Genomic DNA, 19,412 nt, shown 5'->3' with positions numbered 1-19,412 from the left:
ATTCCAAATGAGGTACTTAGTGACTACTTTGATGCAGGGCACTTTCTCTGCAATCCACAGATGACCTTTTCTGTAGTTTTACTCACAGCAGACTTGCCAGTTTCTGTGCTGATGGCAGGACACTGCAGTAAACAGGTCACTTTGGAAATAAAAGAAAGGCAACTCTGGGGGACTTTGTAAAGGGAAACCTATGTTTCTGCTCCCAAAAGCTTCTCATCCATTGTTTTATGCTCTACACTAAGAGCCAATAAACATTGCTTGCTAATACAAGCTGCTCTGAACTAACTGAAAAGAGCTGTTTTTATTAATTAACAGCAGCTAGTGACCATGTTTAAAACTGCACTGCCTGGTGCACTTCAGCATAAAATACAAGCTTGTAATGTATGCTGAAACATGCAGCTGCCCCGTTTTACAACCCCCTCAAACCAGTTTTCACCATTTAATGCTACTGAGCTATGATGTCTAAGAAATGTACCCTTTGATATCTAAAAGTGAGCCCCAGGTACCTCCAGGAGAACTACATTTCACAGAACTCTGATCTGCAGATGGAGCTAGCTGTCAAAACTCAGTGTGTCCTTAACATTAGGACTCTGACAGTAGAGGAGCACCCTCTCTGTGATGGAATAAGGAGAGCAGCCTATAGGAAGGAGCTCTTAAAAACCACTTAAAATGACTTATCCCTTTCCAATTTGTCCTTCTTCTAGGGCCAAGGCTTTTAGGTTACATTTAGAACTTCTTCTTAACCCATATTGTCTCAGTCTACTTGGGAGATGCCACAGCCAATTATTAAACTGTTGACAACATACTAAAACTACTCCATATAGCTGTAAATCAAAAAGATACTATGAAGGGCACAGAAGAGAAGTCATCATAGCTGTTGAAGTTCTGCCAGAGAAACCTGTGACAAAATGAAATTTGCCTGCACTGAGCGTATAAATTCCTAAAATACTGGATTTGGTTTATGTTTAAGGGTCTGTCAGCTACTAAAGTGGTATGACTTCACTAAAAGGATCAATGAAACCCTTATCTTCTATTTCCCCTCAAGATGAAGGTACATCTAATGTGGTATGTGTAGAATATCAACATATGTAATTTAGTTAGACAAATCATCTCCATTGGGTAAATATATCCCTATTTAGAAAATGACATTCTAATTTATCTTATTCATCACAACCTGAAGCACAGCCTTTGGATGTCTTCTGTCACAATTCTGAATTAATCCAAACCTATTCATCTTACAGGAAGTAGTTTGTTGTCTTCAAACATCTGTCTTGTGCCATTTGTGTAGCCCATGGCTCAATAATATTTTTGTCTCCTTATTGTGTGTTAACAATAAGCTTGTCTAATTACGTATTGTTGGTAAATAATTTACATTCTCCCTTTTGAAATGACCACCATCTGTCATTGCACCGGCTTTAAAAAAAGCTTTAAAATAAGGAACCTGTGTCTCTCTTGCCTAAATTGGGCAATGATTAATATACACTCCCCAAACTTTCCTTTTTTCACAGTATATAGATTGCAGTATTTTCTAATATATTTATTCTACAGATTGCCCAGGGCAGCTGTGGATGCCTTATTCCTGAAGTGTTCCAGGCCAGGCTGGATGGGGCTGTGAGCAACCGGGTCTAGTGGAAGGTGTCTCTGCCCTTCCCCGTCTGCAGGGGGATTGGCACTTGATGACCTTTAAGGTCACTTCCAACCCAAACCATTCCTTGATTCTAAGTATTTTGTAGTATTTGTGTTGCACATATTTCCTGGGTTTACTATCAATTCTATGGGACTACGCTTTGCATGCATCTAAGATGAACAATTCACGGAAGTGTGACACTCTTCTCATTTACTGTGCCTTTACCTGGTCCCTCCCAAAGTAAAGCCATATACCTACAGCTCCTCACACTAGCCAAGAAGCTGCTCTTTCAGACAAGTCACCGCACTGGCTAGTTCGGGCTGCTTTCCTTCAACATACCATCTGTGCACTCCCGACTCTCTGTAACGTGCAGACCAGCCCGGCCTCCTCTCAGGCTCCAAGATTAACTCCAAAACTTAAGAACTGAACTCGGGCCGCAGCGCGGGGCGTGGGACCGGCCCTCGGCTCTTTCGGGGGGCCGCCTGTGACCCTACATTTTGCAGGAGCAGGGAGGCTGCTGCCTCACTCCCTCCGGGGCCGTTCGCTCCGGTTGGCCCAACCCCTGGTCCCGCCGCGGCCGTTGCAGCGGCGCGGGCCCGCCCGCCGGGACGCCGTGCGCGGGATGGCGGCACGGAGCGGGCGCTCTGCACCGGCCCCGCGGGGCGGAGCACAGAGGAAACGGGAGGAATGCCACGCTCCTGGGAGTTGTTCGTCGTGGGCGCGGGTGTAGTCACGTAGAGCTGGTAGTAGAAGTAGGATATATGTGTAACACGAATACTACTAAATACTTAAACACGTAGAACGGTGTGGGTTGGAAGGGACTTTAGTGATTATCTAGTCCCAACCTACCTGATGCGGGCAGGGACACCTTCCACTAGCCCAGGCTGCTCAGAGCCCCATCCAGCCTGGGAAGTGCATTTACAGCTGCTCTGGGCAGCCTGTGCCAGAGGTGTTGGGAAACGCTACAATTCACATACTGCGTACAAAGGGAAAGTCTGGGGAGCGTGTATTAATCACCGCCCAATTTAGGCAAGGAAAGAAGTACGGATTGCTTATTCTAAAGCCTTTTCTTTAAGCCGCTGCAATAGAGACGGCGCCAGTTTTAAAAGGGAAAACGCAGTCTCGCGCCGCTCACACCCCCCGGCCCCCCTCTCCCCTCAGCGGGAGCGCGCGCCCGCCGCCGCGCGCGGCCTGACGTCACTGCGGGCGGGCGCGCGTGATGCGCGCCCTCCCCGCGCCGGCCGGGCCGCGGGCGCTGATTGGCCGCCGCCTTCCCGCTTCCTCCTCTCCGCCCGAGAACCCGCCATTTTGAAAACCTTGTTGATTCCGGGAGGGAGGGAAGAGGGAGAAGGAGAGGGAAAGGGCAGGAGTGGCTGTCGGCTGCCGGGCTGCGCCGCGGCGGGACTTGTGTGTGTCGCTGCGCCCGGACCCGCCTCGTCCAGCAGTTACTGCCGCCTTCAGCTGCTGCCGCCGCGCCTGAGGAGGGAGCCGGGAGCCGGGGCTCGAGCTGAGGTGGGTCCCGCCGCCATGGCCGTAACGGCGCCCGAGAGCGGTCCCGCCTCGCCGCGCCCGGGCCGAGCGGGGACGGACTGTGGCGAGGAGAAAGGGAACGCGGCCGCCGGGCTCCCGTCCCCCCCGGGGCCGCGCCGTGTGCGGGGCGCCTGTCCCCGGGGCTGCGTCCTGCCCGGGGTGCGGGTGGGTGCGGTGTCCTGCGGCGGGAGCGGGCGGAGCGGTCCGGCGGGAGCGGGGAGGCGATGGCGCCTCGGCCGCCGGCGCCACCGGGCGCTGCGCATCGCCGTCGCTTTGCCCCGGCGTCCAGCTTACTAATCGGGAAGGAGGAACAGGTGGAGAGCCCTCGTCTGAAAAGGGCGGGAGGCTCTCTCCCGGGAAAGGTGAATCGCAGAACCCTTTTTTCGGTAAGCGAAACGTCGTCCCGAACCCAGGTGGTGGAAAGCTGAGAAGTCTCTTAACTTTTCCGCTTCTGTTCCCATTAAAAAGGGGAAGGAAAGAGCTTGTAGTGCTTCTCTTGCTTTTACTCAATCCTTCAAGTAAAAGTCAGTAATTGCCATGGAAATGCCAGATTACTTACTACAAATTAAATACTGGTAGCAATACCCTGAAAGATACATTTTTCCCTAGTGATTTAGCCAGGAAACTTTTACTTTTTCCCATACGATTGATAATAAAGATTAGCTCATGTTTTCTTCTGTTTGGAACACGACTGATCTCTGGCACCTGCTAATGCTGCATATAAGCAGCAGATTTAAATGTTACTTGTTGTGCCTGATCTCTTGCAGATAATACTGGCCTTAATATTGCAAAAAGAAAATGGTTAATTGTGTGAAAATCTGTTCTAGATATAAACGGTGAAAATTTTTGAAAGAATTTAAAAAAATGGAACATATGGTTATCTTGTTCTATTGGATAGGCGTTTTCTGTTAGTAGGGAAATGGTACACGCATAACTAAGATATTTTAGTTTTAAAGTTTACATGTAGGCCACTTCAGATGCTAAGAAAAGACTCTTAAATATGCTAGGCATGAAGCATTTATTATTTTTTGTTGTAGATCTGCAAATTAAAACCAAGGAAGTATTTTCATGCCCAAAGATGAAGCAGCTGTCTGGGTTATGAAAGCAGTGTTAATTCTTTCCTGAATTGCTTGCAACTTTTTTTTAACTTTCTGCTCCCATTTCCCACCTAAGTAAGTAACTTGTTTAAGTTATTACTGGGAAACTTGCATCCATAGTTAACCATGATCAAAAATAAGTATGAAGTTTATAGTAGGATGCAGGAAAATGGTGATATCTTAAAACACTGCAGGTTTTAATAGATAACAGTATCAGCTGCTTTGAATGGGTGTTTCTGAAGACTTCACAAAAGCAGCTTGAAGACTTGTGTGTGAATAGAATTTATAGCTTTTTAAAGGGTTCTTGCAGAAAGCATGGCAACTTCTTCTGAAAAGTTACGTGTATTGTGTGTATGCTGAACACCTTAGTGATTAGAGAATGTGAATAATCACAGTACCAGCACACTGCTTCTGCTGCACAAGATCATTTTGAAAGCAAGATTCCTGTGTTTTTCATGGGTGTTGTTCTGTTGATGATGGTTTTCCCTGACTCTTTCTACAGAAGCATATAACATGTCTTCTGTTGATTCATCAAAAGAAGACACAATGTCATCAGAAAAAACAGATGAGAAACAACCTGAAACTGAAAACAAAGCTGGGGAAAGTGATGAAGATGAAGAAGAAGAAGAGGAGGAGGAGGAAGAAGAAGAAAAGGGTACTTGTTTTTCTATTGAATAAATCGTTCTTTAATGAATGCCAAGCTGTTGAATGTGGTTTCCTGTGATTTTGGCTAATTGTACAGTTATTGAGGAGATGCCATGGTGCAACTGTCTTATGGGTCATAATAGCTTCCCACTAGACTATAGCAGGCAATGCTAAAAGTAGTGGTGTTGATTTATCTCAGAAAAGATTGAAGGAATTGCCAGCATCCTGGACTTCTGTACTAGGGTTTTTTTTGTTGTTGTATACATTTTTCAATGATTATAGGAGGTAATGTCCCTTATCAACTTACTTTTTGCCAGTAGCACTCTGGAGTGATCTGTGTTTGCAAAAGAGAAACTTTTAAGTTTGAAGTAGTTTTGGAAACAATACGGATGTCTTTGCTTAACTACAGTGAATTCATTTTTTGGGTATCCAAATGTAATTATATTGGGTTAGCAGTAAGTCTTTTAGACTAATTTTCGTTATAAAAAATTGTGGCAATATGATAGGATAAGCAAGCAAGGCAAGTTTTTTGTTGTGGCCTGTAATTGAAGGTAGTCAAGGAAAACAAAACAAGATGCAGGAGCTACTATGCAAAAATTGTTAATTTCTATTGTGAAGTCTCCAGACATCTGTCTCCATCCATCCATTTCAAAAGGAAATAGACCTGTAATGTGGCACAGTAAAACCATGTCACTGACCTCTTGGATCATTGAAAGAGATGAAGTTGTCTTTAGAAAGGTAGTAGAAAGAAGACAGATTATGGTGTTTGGAAAACAGTGGAGTAATTAGCATTGGATTTTCAGAAAAAAAAGTCTTTTTGCTCTGGTTTTGATTATGTTCATACAGGTTTTGAAGCTGCTTTCAGATGTTAAAGCCAGGACAGCCCATCTGTTTAGCTCTAAGGATAGTATTACTTGAGATCAATTATTTTAGTATGAAATGTTTAGGTGAAGCTTTAGCATTTTCTTTGGAGTGGTATCACTAAATTAGTGATGTGCAGGGTATACATAAAACAATCTAAATGTGTTATTAGTAAGCAGGATCAGAATTACTGAGAATAGTATTCTTGTAGTATTAGTGACACTCGTATCATGACCTGCAGAGCATCTCTACGCTATGATGTGTTGTACAGTCCCACTGCACTTGTTCTTCTGCCTCTCCTGCTGAAGTGTGTGGTTTCTCCAGTCCAGTAGTGGGAAATAAATCTGTGTGCAGGTGTCCTGGACCCTGCTTTTGCCCATCTGGTGGTAGTATTCTTCACAGTGCTGTATGTGGAGCTGTGTGTGTACAGACTACAGCATCCAAGGAGGATGTGCAAACAGGGTCAGTGAAAAAGGCAGTGATAGGAGAGAAGGATAGGTCTCTGAAAACATGTAGTCCTACAGTCTCCATTATGGTGAAGTTGCCTTTAAGAAATGCCCAGTCTTGTCTTCAAGGTTATGTTGGATACTCAGATTGTGGTGAAGAACTAGAGACACTTCTAGTTACGTACATGCAGCTCTACAGAATCACATTGGCTTATTAGCCCAGAGTGTGAAAGTGTCATAGTACCTGGTTATATCATCATCTGGTTTTGATTTGCTGTTTCAAAGCGTCAGTGTTGTCTTGCCTGTAACTTCAGTCAGATCTGCAATGAAGAATTGTGTTTAAAGAAGCTGTCTTTTGCAGAGAAGAGTCTCATCGTTGAAGGAAAAAGGGAGAAGAAGAAGGTTGACCGACTGACCATGCAAGTGTCCTCACTGCAGAAGGAACCTTTTACAATTACACCAGGTAAGTTAGACTTCCACATAGGAATTGTGGGTGTTAGGAATGGTAATGAAAACTCTAAAAAGATGAAATTACTAATTTGTTGTAGGTGAGACCTAATTTATGAGTCGTGATCCTTTTTAAAATAATAAGGCTATTATATGAAAACCCTCTTTTATTCTGTAGCACCAGTTTAAACTGTAAAAGTTATATGATGTGTAAACTTTATTGGAATAGGATCTTCAGTACCTCACCACTACTAACAAAGGCAGGAGCAGCCAGAATAGAAAGAAATGCCAAATCCTTGTACCCTGATCTAAGTAGTATCAAGTAAGGCAGTTAAAGAGCCTGTCAGGGTGCCAAACTGATAGGAAAAGGCCTGCTCGATGTTTGACCTATTATAACGTCTAAGGCTGTTTTTAAGTAGCTTCTTTACTTTTAAAAATAAACAGTAGAAACTTTAAGTTAAAAATACATAGGTGCATATGAATGTGATGAAAAGCATAAATGATTTTGTTTCAGGAAAAGGACAAAAACTCTGTGAAATTGAGAGGATACAGTTCTTTCTGAGTAAAAAGAAGACAGATGAACTTAGGAACCTGCACAAACTCCTCTACAACAGGCCAGGCACTGTAAGAATTTCAATCTTGTACATCCATTAGTTCTCATGTATAGTGAAAATGTTTGTAATGCAGTCTTTTACATTTGCACATATGGATCTCTTTCTGAAGTGTTATTTATTATAAGCTACTTTGAAAATGGGTATTTCCAGGGCCAGTTAAGTAAGCCTCCACCTTTTAATTCCTATAAACTCTATTCCTATAAAAATCCTACAGCAGGGTGTACTAAGCCAAAAGTCTCTTGATTTCTTTTTTTCTTTTTTAATGGAGGAGTGTGGATTACAAGGATGAGTTGAAGGCAATTTTTGGTTCATATACTAACAGCTGCTAACATGCAGATGACACTCAAAATTGTCCATATATTAATATTGCTGATTATCTATTTTTCTCTTTGTTTGCACTAAGCAGTAGAAAGATAAAAGTGGTAAAAATCACTATTAAGATTTTTATATATAAAATTTTTCCTAAGATAATTAAAATATTATATTGTCCATTTTATATTTAAGGATGACATTTTAAAATATAATGGCAACTCTTTCTTGAAGCTATTTATGTATCACTGATTGTGCCTTAAATTTCAGAGTAAATATGACCCATTTTCCTTGCTAATGGAGGCCAAATGTGAAATTGAGACAGATTAAACTGAACTATTTCTATAAGTTTACTATAATTATTGCAACTTTTTAATTATCTTTGTGTGTTTTGGAGACTTGAACAGCTAGCATAGAAACCAGAAATTGTCTAGTCCTAGTACAAATGTGTGCTAGTTCTGATTTCTCAGACCACTGCTTCTGATGCAATGTTTGTTTAAATGGCAAAGAATGATCTGTTGCCACAAGTATTCAGAAAAGGAATATATCAGTATGCTTTCAGTGAAAACTATATTTAATCAAAGTTTTTGGGAATTCAGAATGCTGTTTAACATAGTGAAGGTCAGATCTTGTATTAGATGCATGTATTTGTTTGTGCTTTTAATTGTAATTAACATTTTTAATAAAACATACCAGTACCACATGCAAATTTTCTTTTCGTGCTAGAGAAAGCTCTTTGGAAAAGCAGCTCAGCTTTGATAAAATTATCAACTAGTGGAGAAACAGCAGAAGCAAGATTTGTCCATTGAAAGCTAGTTCAAATTATTCTTGATAGTGTTATAAAGATCTCAGAAGACTGATAGATCTGGGGTTAGTTCTTTTTTTTTTTTTTTTTTTTTTTTTTTTTTGTTAAAAGGAGATGAACTGAAAACTTACATAGAACTTAAATACATTTGTGTACTTGATGGGAGCAATTTTCCCATTGTAAAGCCTGTTGCAATGGAAGTTCAACCCAGATCGAACATTAGTTGTTATGGTAGAAGTTGTTGACTGGGGGGTAGGTAACTGCAAAAATTGGTCCTGCTAAATAAGAGGTTCAAAATATGGTTATGGTCCTATGTAAGACTTCAGAATAGCTAGTAAAGCTGATCAGCTTTAGCAGGTTAGAGAATATAAAATAAAATTCCCTGTTTTGTAACAAATTATGGGATACAAAGCGTTCAACAGGCTTCATAATATGGTTTTGCAAACCTGTAAGTCATCATGCAGTACATTCTAAATGAACTTGAAATGGCAGGTGACTGTGTCTAATAAGTTGTTGAAAGTACCACAATCACAAGAAGTTGAACTTAATTGTTGTAGTTTGTCTGTCATGAGATAAGTAAAGACATAATCCATGTAGGTTTATAACTTAAAAGGTGTAGCTTTGTGGACAGAAAGCTAAATGGTAGAACAGATTTTTCTTGTATGAAAGGTTAACAGTTGTAGTCAGATGAAATCTTTTAGACTGCTTGCAATGGATTACATTCCAAAGTAATCTGTGTGTTCTGTTCTAGGTTGCATCTTTAAAGAAGAATGTGGGTCAGTTCAGTGGGTTTCCATTTGAAAAAGGAAGTGACCAATATAAAAAGAAGGAAGAAATGTTAAAAAAGTAATGATCTCTTGATACTTAACATAGCTTGATTCATGCTATGCACTCTATTTTTTCTTTTTTTCTTACAAAATTTTACTTGAGATTAAATTTAAACTATAAGCCAGGTGGCTGTTTACTAGTGCTCTACAGTTTTTTTCTGAGTTCATTTTAATCACACAAACCGGTCTTTTAAGACAGCTTGAAATGTATTAAGAGTAAAATTGTGAACATTTTATTCACAATTCCTACATTCCTGGCTTTAAATGTTGCATGCTAACTAGTACATTCTTCTGCTTAGTGAGAGGAAAGCATTATTTCCCTGGGGCAAGTATAGTGTTGTGAGCACATTGTACTTTATTCATGGTGCAACCTGCACCCTTCTGTGCCTCAAAACCTTCATCCTTCAGAATCAAAGCCATTTCTGCTTATATATTAAACATACTAGAATTGCTGTTAGCAACTAGTCTCACAAACCTTTTTTTTTTTTCTTTTTTACTGACTCCCGTCATAAGTTGCTTTTCTATCAAGAGGAGAAGCTGCTGCAACTTAGTTTTGGCTAAAGGGTTTAAAATGCCCTTTCATATTTATGTAGCTAGTTGTAACAAATGAAAGAACTAATATCATCTACGTGATATATTCTATAACTGGAGGGTTTGTTAGTGCCTGTTTGCTGAAGCCTTCTTACCTATGCAGATTTCCATGAGTATGGTTTGTCAAATGCATGAGAATCTACAAGACAAACTCTATCTCCTAATGGGAGTTTTGACCATTTCCCAAAGGTTTAATTGGATAATTCCCCTTATCAAATAAAAAGGCTGGAAAATAAAGTAATTTTGCACTTTTTTTCGTATTTTTCCGTATGAAACAACTGCTGGTTTAGTCTTCTGCAAATATTCTGAAACCTGGTTGCATTGGGTTGCATATGAAGGTGCAGAGCCCTGTGTGCTTGCCTTACTGTGGCAGCTTCTGCTGCTGTTTGTAGCTGTGTGGAAGACAAACTGTTGATCAGTTTGTTAACTTGTTCTGCCTCTGTGGTTGATTTCTGCCCAGACTTTACGCTTGCATGTCATAGTTTAACTGAAATAAGCATTGAACAAGATGAACAAAGATCAACGTGTATTTTGAAAACCTTACTATTCAGGCTATAGATCATAAAGAATGTAATACTTTTTTTACTATGATTCTTCAACTTATTTTGAAATATCCTATTATAGAGATAGATATGGGAATTCTGTTTTATTCTGCTTTATGTAATATAGTAGTGATTCTTTGCTTAACCATAGGTAAGACTGGTAGTGTAGTTGACTCTGTATATATATTATCAGGTGGCAGACACAAACCAGACAGCAGCTTCTAGCAGTCAGATATTGACTGTTTAGGATGTGGTACTGAATCTCTTTTTTCTTTTTTTGCCTCTTACAGATTTAGAAATGCAATGTTGAAAAGTATCTGTGAAGTTCTTGACTTGGAAAGATCAGGAGTTAACAGTGAGCTTGTAACCAGAATATTAAACTTCCTGATGCATCCAAAATCTTCAGGCAAGGTGAGATGCACGTTGCTATACTTCTAACTTATTGAAGTAGGAGTGACTTCTTGAAAGAGAGTAGTTCTACTACTGTAGGCATCTATAATGGGATGAAGACTTAAATAGAAATTCTGTTTACATATGGGTGTACCCATTACACACTGTTAGAGCACAGAAATGTGAGTTAATGGAGCTAATTAGGATAGCCATTCCCAAATACCAATTAGCCTCTGCTTTGTGGGTGAAGGAGAATAGATACATGAAAGGACAGGAAAATCAAGTGGCAGGTGTTACCTGTGTTTGCTGTATTCGGCAAATGTATAAATTATCATATTTGGACATCACCAAATGGAATTTGTTGCAGAGTACAAAAACTTGGATTTAGCCCGTGCACTAGATTCAGAGTGCCAAGACTGCTGAACTCTGTTGTTAATCTTCTTGGACTTTCAGTTTTTAATCTAAAAGTAATACTAAAATAGTTGCGCTCTTGCTCAGGAAAGTGAATCTATTGCCATCAAACACTGGGAAGTGATGTGAATAAGGGGTCAACATGCTGCTTTAGGGACACAGGTACTGAGTTGCAGCAAAATGCAGGTTTTTAAAAGACGTGACAAAATTCTTGCCTTTAAGTCTTCTGAGTTGTCAGCTGACTTGTTACCAACAGAAAAGGCTTATTTTATGGATTGGTAGGTAAAAGAACAACCTAGAAGTAACTTTTCTTGCTTCCCTTCTCTAATGCTCAGTCTTTAAAGATTTGTTTGCTTAGGCAAGGGGTGCACTTAGCTTAGAACTGAAATTTCGTTTTGATCAGCTCTGCCTCAATAGTGAATATTTGCTTACTGCAAAATATTACAACTTAAGTGTATATAAAATAGTCCTGGGTTGTGTTAAGACACCTCTATTTTTTTTGCTATTCTTTCATGTGATTTGAAAGGATTTATCTTCTTAAAATTCACTTTTGTATTCCTACTTGGGTTACACACATCTCTTGTCTCTCAGCCATTGCCAAAGTCCAAAAAACCACAGAGCAAAGGTGGCAAAAAAGAGCGCACTAGCTCTGGAACAGCAAGAAAAGCAAAACGCACCAAGTACCCAGAGATCTTGTCAGATGAATCCAGTAGTGAAGAAGATGAAAAAAAGGAAAAGGATGAGTCCTCAGAAGAAAAAGAAAGTGAAGATGAGGTAATGAGTTGTTTTATTCATTTTTCAATATTGTGTCATTGCTGTCAATTGGTACCTCTTGGAACACAGAGATGGGGAATAAATTATGTTTAACTGAAAGAAAAGGGAACACATCTGCAATTTATAAGAGGTTTTCTTAAATTTTTTGTGTGTTGAATTTAGAGAATCATTTAGATAAAAGGCAAAAGTTCCAGTTCTTAGGTGTATGTATGCACTTTATAAAACCATTCGCTTTGTGTAATTTTGGGGCAGCCAGGATTGCTAGTGTAATTGATTGCAATTCTTACATCATCTTGTGATGACTTTATTGTAATTTCATAATGTAGTACTTGATTTGATACCTAGAACTTAAGTTTGAATTCAGAAGAAGTCACTGACCTACCTGACTGTGTTGGTTTGTGATATTGTTTCTATATTCCTCCTGTATTTTATATCTTAATCTCTCTCTTTGGGTTTTGTGTCTTAAAGTATGCAACACAGAAGGCAGCCTTAGAAAGATCCCTGCAATCTCTGAAGTGTCTTAATCTCATTGTATTTTGTGTTTTCTGAAAAACTTTGTGCATACTAGGCAAGAAGCATCAAATCATGGAATAGTTTGGGTTGGAAGGAACCTTATAAAGATCATCTAATCCAATCCTCCTGCAATGAGCAGGGACATCAACTGGATCAGGTTGCCTCATTCAACCTGGCCTGAAATGTTTCCAGGGATGGGCATTCACCACCCTCATTGTAAAAGAAAGGATTTCTCCTCTAAATCAACCCTCCTTCAGTTTAAAACCATTATGGCTAGACCCCGGCAACAAAGTGCAATTAGTCAAACTGCTGGTGTCCAAGAAAGTTTTTTATGGAAGCTATGGAACTGTTGGCTGTAATATAAGGCCACTGTTTACTTGGGTTACATTCTGCCTGTTGAAATGGAAGTGTGATAGGCTGTTAGGTTAATAGCCTGAGCTATAGGAAGTAATAGCAATCTTTCATTGAAAGGCAGTTAATGTAACTTAACAGTTTTTTTGCTTGATAGGTGTTGGGTTTGATATAAAAAGATGGTTCAAGAAAATTCCTATGCCTCCATGAAACAGCCTTAATTCTGACTGTACTTTTTTCTTTCCTTATAAATGGCAAATTGAAAGAGGGCTGAAATGCTAAAAGTTGACCTATGTGTTAATTTCTTCAGGAAAACAGGGTTTCTGCTGTGAGAAGAAGAATATCTGTCAGAGGCAAGAGTTGCCTTATTTCCAAGAACTCAGTTATTTTTTTAAAAAGCCTAAAATCTAAAACCCTCCAAATGAACAAAATTCTAACAAACAAAAAGGTCTAACAGTAAATTCCATTGATCTAACTAGGTCATCTTTGCCTTCTTTCAGAAGGTAGGAGTTGGGTATGTCTGCAATGGCTGAGTGGACTGAAATCTTCAGAAGCTGAAGTTTAGGTGCACAGAATAAGAGCTTAATTATTACAAAAAAACATTGGTTTGTCAATTTGAAAATAGGACCTGCTGAAACAGAAAATGTCTGTACAGCTTTAAGATTGCAGCATTTTTTGGAAAGTTAGGTTTATAACAGCTTTTGATATATTAGAGGTAGAAGGATATAGGCAGTGTATCTGTTTTGCTGCACCAGCTTTCTTGGAAACTTAGGCATGGAGTGGCTGGAGTAAATTGTCCTCAGAGTGGGAAAATTTTCCTTTATGGAAAAGACGTATGGATTGTTCAAGTAATTAACAATTACTTTAATTTTCTGATTTTCTTTTTGTAGCCCCCTAGAAAAGCATCTAAAAGAGAAAAATCTAAAAAGATGACTTCTAAAACCAAGAAAGCAGTGAAAGGTGCAAATGTCAAGAAGGCAGACAGCAGCACTACTAAGAAAAACCAGAACAGTTCTAGAAAAGGTAAATACTTTGAATCTTTCATCATACATTGCCTTGTAGCTTAACTGGCATACTTATGAGAAAGCAAGCTTTTGCACCTTATTGTGAAAGAAAATGGAATTTGTTACATTGTTGGTGTGCTTCTTGATGTTTCTTTCCTTGAAACAGTATTTATTTAAAAAACCTGTTGGTTTGGGTATATTTCATGTATTTCCTGCTGTGTGCACATCTATGCTTTTATTTGCATATAAACTGAAAGTATCAGGCAGGTTCTCTATTTTGCTGGAAGAACATTGTAAAGTTCTGTTTGGGCCTTTATAGTAGCTTTATACAAATCTTGTAATTGATCCAGGGGTGTGTATCCCATGTGTGTGTCTTTGGTTCAGCAGCTTGATGTGGGTTTTTTGTTAACATAGATATGGTTTCTCCATGCATCCTTTTGCATGTTGGTTTTCTCATGTCTCACAATGTGCATGGAGGGTATACAGACACTGAGTTTCTCAGTAGCTCTGTAAAGTTATATATAAATGTTATATATGTGTTTTTCCTGTAAATTACATAATATATTTGTAATTTCTTATTCTCCTGCTTGTCTGTTTCCAGGTTATGTTTGCAGTACAAAAATCAAAATGTGAAGTAGGTCATTCTGTAGGGTCATTATATAGTTTGCTTGACATCTGCTCTGAATTTTGTCTTGTTGGCAGTAGAGGAACTGAGTGGATGTTGCAGTCATTCAGTCTAATTCCTTTTCTGCTGAAAAAGATTGTGGGAGTGTCATGTGCTCCTTCACTTAACTTCATTTACAAAGTTTTCCTTATTTGTTCTCATGGTGTTTCTGATAGTAAGTTTGCATAACTACATTGCAAAATTACAAGATCCTAGTGTGCAGCACTGCTGGGGAAAAAAAGACAAACTTCTTAAATAATTACTTTCTATTTTCTTAGGGCTGTAATATCTGAATTAGAATTGTTGTAATAAATCTTTTTCATTAGTTTGGTAGATTAAATTAATCCCATACTTTTTAGAGTTCTTGTTGATTTGTAAACTGATGATTCATCAATAATTACACAAATTCATAAATAGATGTAGTCCTGATAGCACTAGCTTTGTTTTTAAATGGATGGTCTAGGAGGATGCCTGTTTTATATGTAAACATCTGGATTGGATGTTTGTGGAAAGTTCTGATGGCTTCTGTTTTTAATGAGGGAAATGGACAAATTGAAAACTTATTACAGTCCAATTTGTTCTTCATACTTAGAAAGTGAGTCTGAGGATAGTTCAGATGATGAACCTTTAATTAAAAAACTGAAGAAACCACCCACAGATGAAGAACTGAAAGAAACTGTCAAGAATTTGTTGGCTAATGCGAACTTGGAGGAGGTTACAATGAAGCAAATCTGCAAGGAGGTAAGTAAATACGATTTTGCAGTCTCTTTATAGGTAGTGGATTGTTTGTGAACTGACTTTTATCATCATTTCAGACTTGGAAGCTTGTATTCTGCACTGTTGTTCAGAAACTGAAGAGTTTTGCATTGGTTTATTTACTTGCTAATAGTTATAACAACAAGAGCTTTAATCAGTGTTCAACACTGATATCAGCATCAAAAGGGAAATATTAAAATTAGCTACCTAGGAAGTAGCAGTTTTACCTCCTAACCAAGTGCTGTGTGTGACAGTGAAAATATCTGACATATTTAGACAGTGCAGCAGTTTTGCTGCCGTCCATAGGGGACGGCTGTGTCCTGTGCTCTGTACATTTCTGCTGCTCACTTTGGCACACTTATTCTTCATGTGTTCTCTTTATAAGTCCATTCAGCTGTTGCCTGTCAGCATCTATCAGAATAGTTCTCAGCTGAGGTAGTGAGTTGAATCAATTCAGCAAAAAATCTATTAATTGCCAGAAAGGTGGGAACTGTGTGGCCAGAAAAGGGAAAGGTGGGGAAAAGTGACCAAACACAAAGCAATACAGTTACCTTGATATTTTCTGGTCAACTTACATGTTTGGTTTTCTTGGTAATTTCAAGAAGTTGTGTTGAGAAAAGTAAACCAGAAGTTACTAGAAAACTGTATGTAACTTCTTTTCTTATTTATAGTCACTCTAGAAGTGGGAAATTCAGTATGCTGAAATAAAATACTCTGAATTGGTTGTCAGTGATGGCATCTGTTTGTTTGTTTGTTTGTTTCTCTCCCACCCTGTTAGTAGCACTCAAATATGTTGACTCTTCTGGTAGTGTCTTGAAAGGTTCACAGTTTTACTTATTATCAAATACCAAGGCTTATTAATTTTTCATTAATTGTTTAGTTTTCTACACTAGTGCAGGTCTATCTGGCTACTTAAGAGAGCATTTAAAACAAAAATGGAGAATTCTTACTTGTGACTTGGCAAGTTAGGCATTTCAGTTTGTTGATGTGAAAAATTATAGTACCAGTTTAGTCAGTGATCAAACATAAGAGTACATGCATTTAAATATTCATGTGGTCAAAATAAGGACAGGAAAATAAGCTTTGTCTTTCCCTAAGTAACAGAGGGCATTTTGGCAGTTGTAGTACTAGAAGTACCAACTTCAGTTTTTGCCCTAATGTCATTTAAGCTTCTTCTATTCATACAATCCATCGAATGAAAGTAATTTGAGGTTTGTTTTTGTGGTTTTGTTTTTACTTTTTTTTTTTTAGGTGTATGAAAAATATCCTAGTTACGATTTATCTGACAGAAAAGACTTCATTAAAAAAACAGTCAAAGAGGTAAAGACTTTATAATTTAATCCTGGGTTGGGGTGGGTTGTTCTTTTTCTTCAGCATGGCATCCTCTTACACTGGTTTCAATAGCTTCTTGTATAATATTGAAAGTTTAGTGCTTGCCTAAACATAAACCTTTGATGCTTGGTTAGAGTTTTTTTTTTTCCCTTGTGTTCCCCTCTTTAAAAAAATAATTGCTTCAGATTCTTTTCTTAGCATGCTACTACTACTCTTATGCATTTCTTTGGTAAGCATAACTAGAATTAATGTCATTATCTTTTTTAACGAGTTGTACTCTGAAAGCTGTGAATTTGTTTAAATTACAACCTTGGCTGCAAGATGCACTATAATTCAGGCACTGGCCGCATACATGCATAGATAACAGTGCATGAGGTTTTACAAGCTCTGCAGACCTGTCAGGTGAAAGAGAATAAAATAAAGATGGATAGCCTTTCTCTATGTGCCCTTGGTAGTACAGTTATGGTGATGTTGCTTTTGAGTTTGCTGTGCTGAAGATGAGGCCTTATCTACTGTACTTATGACAGAAGGTTTATTGTCCAAGCTCAGGTTTGTAATTTGTAAAAAAAAAAAAAAAAAAAAAAAAATCAGGTTTTATGACTCTTTCTTGTCCTGAAACTAAAAATGGAACTGTAGAAGTGAGGTTCACTTAGGGGAGTTAATAAAGTAACTTCATTTTCTTGTGACTTAGCTCAGAGATGTTGATACATGGCTGTCTAGAATTGCTGTGTCTATGTTTTGTGCATACCTGTGTCACTATCAGCAAAGGCATGCAAGAACAATTTGTCTGCTCTTGGCATGTATTTGGGTTTTTTTGTGATAGCAAAAGGAGAGTGTATTTTCATAATTGGATACAAAAGGAGAGGTTATATGTGATTGGATTGAGAAAAAGAAGAAAACTAATTTACTTCTCTTTCCAGTTGATTTCATGATCTGATTTGACTGTGGGAAATGAAGATTCCTGGGTTTATTTTTCCTTGGATTTGAAGATCTGATAGGCACCAGCAAAAGGAATGTGTCTTATCCTTGTGGTATTAAGTCAGAGCTAATTTTTTTGATCTAATGTTAAGAGTGTTAATGTAAATTGCTTTGTGTGTTTCTTTGGTTTGTTTTTAAACAGAACTGCATTTGATGCAATTTTTAGTTGAACATAAGTTTCATGCATGGCAATAAATGTTTCCTTTTTTATAGTTTTGTACATTTTGAATTGTGTTGTATAACTAGATTCATTAGAGCCATCATAGCTTTTTAAGTGTGGATTACCAGCATACAGGAGACTTTAAAATTGACTAAGATGAAAGCTGCTTATCTACATGTATACATGCAGAGACTGGAATATTGCAGTATTGGTTACAAAGATATTTTGAATACATATTAATTCTGAAAATAAGAAGAGTTAGTCACATTAATCTCTTTTATATTCTGATACATTCTACAGATACAGAATTATTCTGAGTCTAGATTACAGTCTTGTATGTGTAGGCACTGGAAGAACTATCACAGCATGGCAACTAATTGGCATATAGATGTTATTTTTATATTTTTACAAGGCTTTTTGTTGTGTATATAAAGTTATTTCATATTTCTTTTGTGCAAATCAGTTTATTAATCCTGGTATCTTTGAATTTATGACATGAAATGTCAGTGTTCAGCAGTGAGACAGTGATAACAAATGGTGTGCAGAAGTTTCATAAAAATGAGCTGACGTTTCATTATGTTTGTCTCATCTTACCTTGTACAGAAACTAAACTGTAGGTTTATGCCTGTAGTTTAACTTTATACAAAGACTACAGACATTGTTTCAATGTCTTGGATGTAGTAAATAAAATCCCTCCGAAGACAACAGGTAAATTTCTGAAGTTCACTTTGCAGAATATCTTTTATGTTGGTGTGTTGACCTGGTGGCCTAGCATCTCAGAAGTGGGTGTCCAAGATATACAGCTGGAGGCTTGATAGCTTTGAAAATCCACAGTAGGGCTTCCAAATCGGGCAGCACTGAACATGTGTTTAACCTTCTCTGTGTGGGAAGGCTTTTCTAAACCTGAGCTTCATTGTCTCAGCATGGACAATGGTACTTGTAAGCCTGCAGTCTTCAACTTTGGCTGGCAGTTTTTAGGGTCAAAGTGAACTCTGTGCATAGGTTTTTGTTTAGTTTTTCTCTTCTCCGTACACTTTGTTTCTAATATGGGAAGTCCTACACTTAAAATAATAAAACTAAGAGCTTCCGGAGTGTGGGCTGCCATTCACACCTGAGCACAGAATCCCTCTGACTAGAATTGCTGGAAAGACAAAGTGTATTTTTTTGAATTTTATTATTGTACAGTTGAGAAGTAAGGGTTCATAAATTATCTAAATTCTGAATGTTCAGCCGGTTAGACTGTTGATCTTACACTTTTGAATTTCTTTGCGTGTAATCATTTATAATAAGGCTGAATGTAATGGGGATTTTTTTGTATTCAATAAATGTCTTTCACAAAAATGTAAATCAGTTTTAATCTAGCATTTGCTTACGTGTATAGTAAAAAAAACATATACAGGAACAAGGTTGTTTGTCTTTATCTCATCTGCTAGCAAGTATTGGCTTTTCTACTTTAGAAGACAGTTGCTCAAATGTATGTCCTTGCACCAGGATTTTTTATCATCTGTGAGGTTGATTTGTGTTTTGGTTTGATTTTTTGTGTGTTTTTGTCTCTGAACTGTGTTAACAGAAAAAACACTTTAATTTGCAATTAAAAACATTGAAAATTTTCAAGTCAGTCTTAAGAGCAGAAAATTACTTGTATTAAGTTTTGATGTTTTACAAATACTTGAACTGCCTTTTGATTTTTATGTAAATGTACCAGCCAGTTTTAATTATATAGGTCAGGACCAAAGTA

The 19,412-nt window shown here is 38.2% G+C and overlaps 1 protein-coding gene across 1 annotated transcript; it reads left to right on the top strand.

Moving 5' to 3' along the window:
• Nucleotides 1–2,242: 2,242 nt before the first annotated feature.
• Nucleotides 2,243–19,288, top strand: DEK (DEK proto-oncogene). Its single transcript, XM_056483962.1, has 11 exons — nucleotides 2,243–3,139; nucleotides 4,757–4,909; nucleotides 6,568–6,669; nucleotides 7,168–7,277; nucleotides 9,133–9,227; nucleotides 10,632–10,752; nucleotides 11,734–11,916; nucleotides 13,671–13,803; nucleotides 15,041–15,189; nucleotides 16,456–16,524; nucleotides 17,457–19,288. Exons 2-11 carry the CDS (start codon nucleotides 4,768–4,770, stop codon nucleotides 17,466–17,468), a joined length of 1,116 nt encoding a protein of 371 aa, XP_056339937.1. The 5' UTR covers nucleotides 2,243–3,139; nucleotides 4,757–4,767; the 3' UTR covers nucleotides 17,469–19,288.
• Nucleotides 19,289–19,412: the final 124 nt, after the last annotated feature.

This window comes from Oenanthe melanoleuca, chromosome 2, assembly GCF_029582105.1.
Source record: "Oenanthe melanoleuca isolate GR-GAL-2019-014 chromosome 2, OMel1.0, whole genome shotgun sequence".
In the NCBI taxonomy this organism is placed as follows: domain Eukaryota; kingdom Metazoa; phylum Chordata; class Aves; order Passeriformes; family Muscicapidae; genus Oenanthe; species Oenanthe melanoleuca.
Note: the sequence above shows the minus strand (reverse complement) of the source record. Positions and strands in the feature narration are given on the sequence as shown.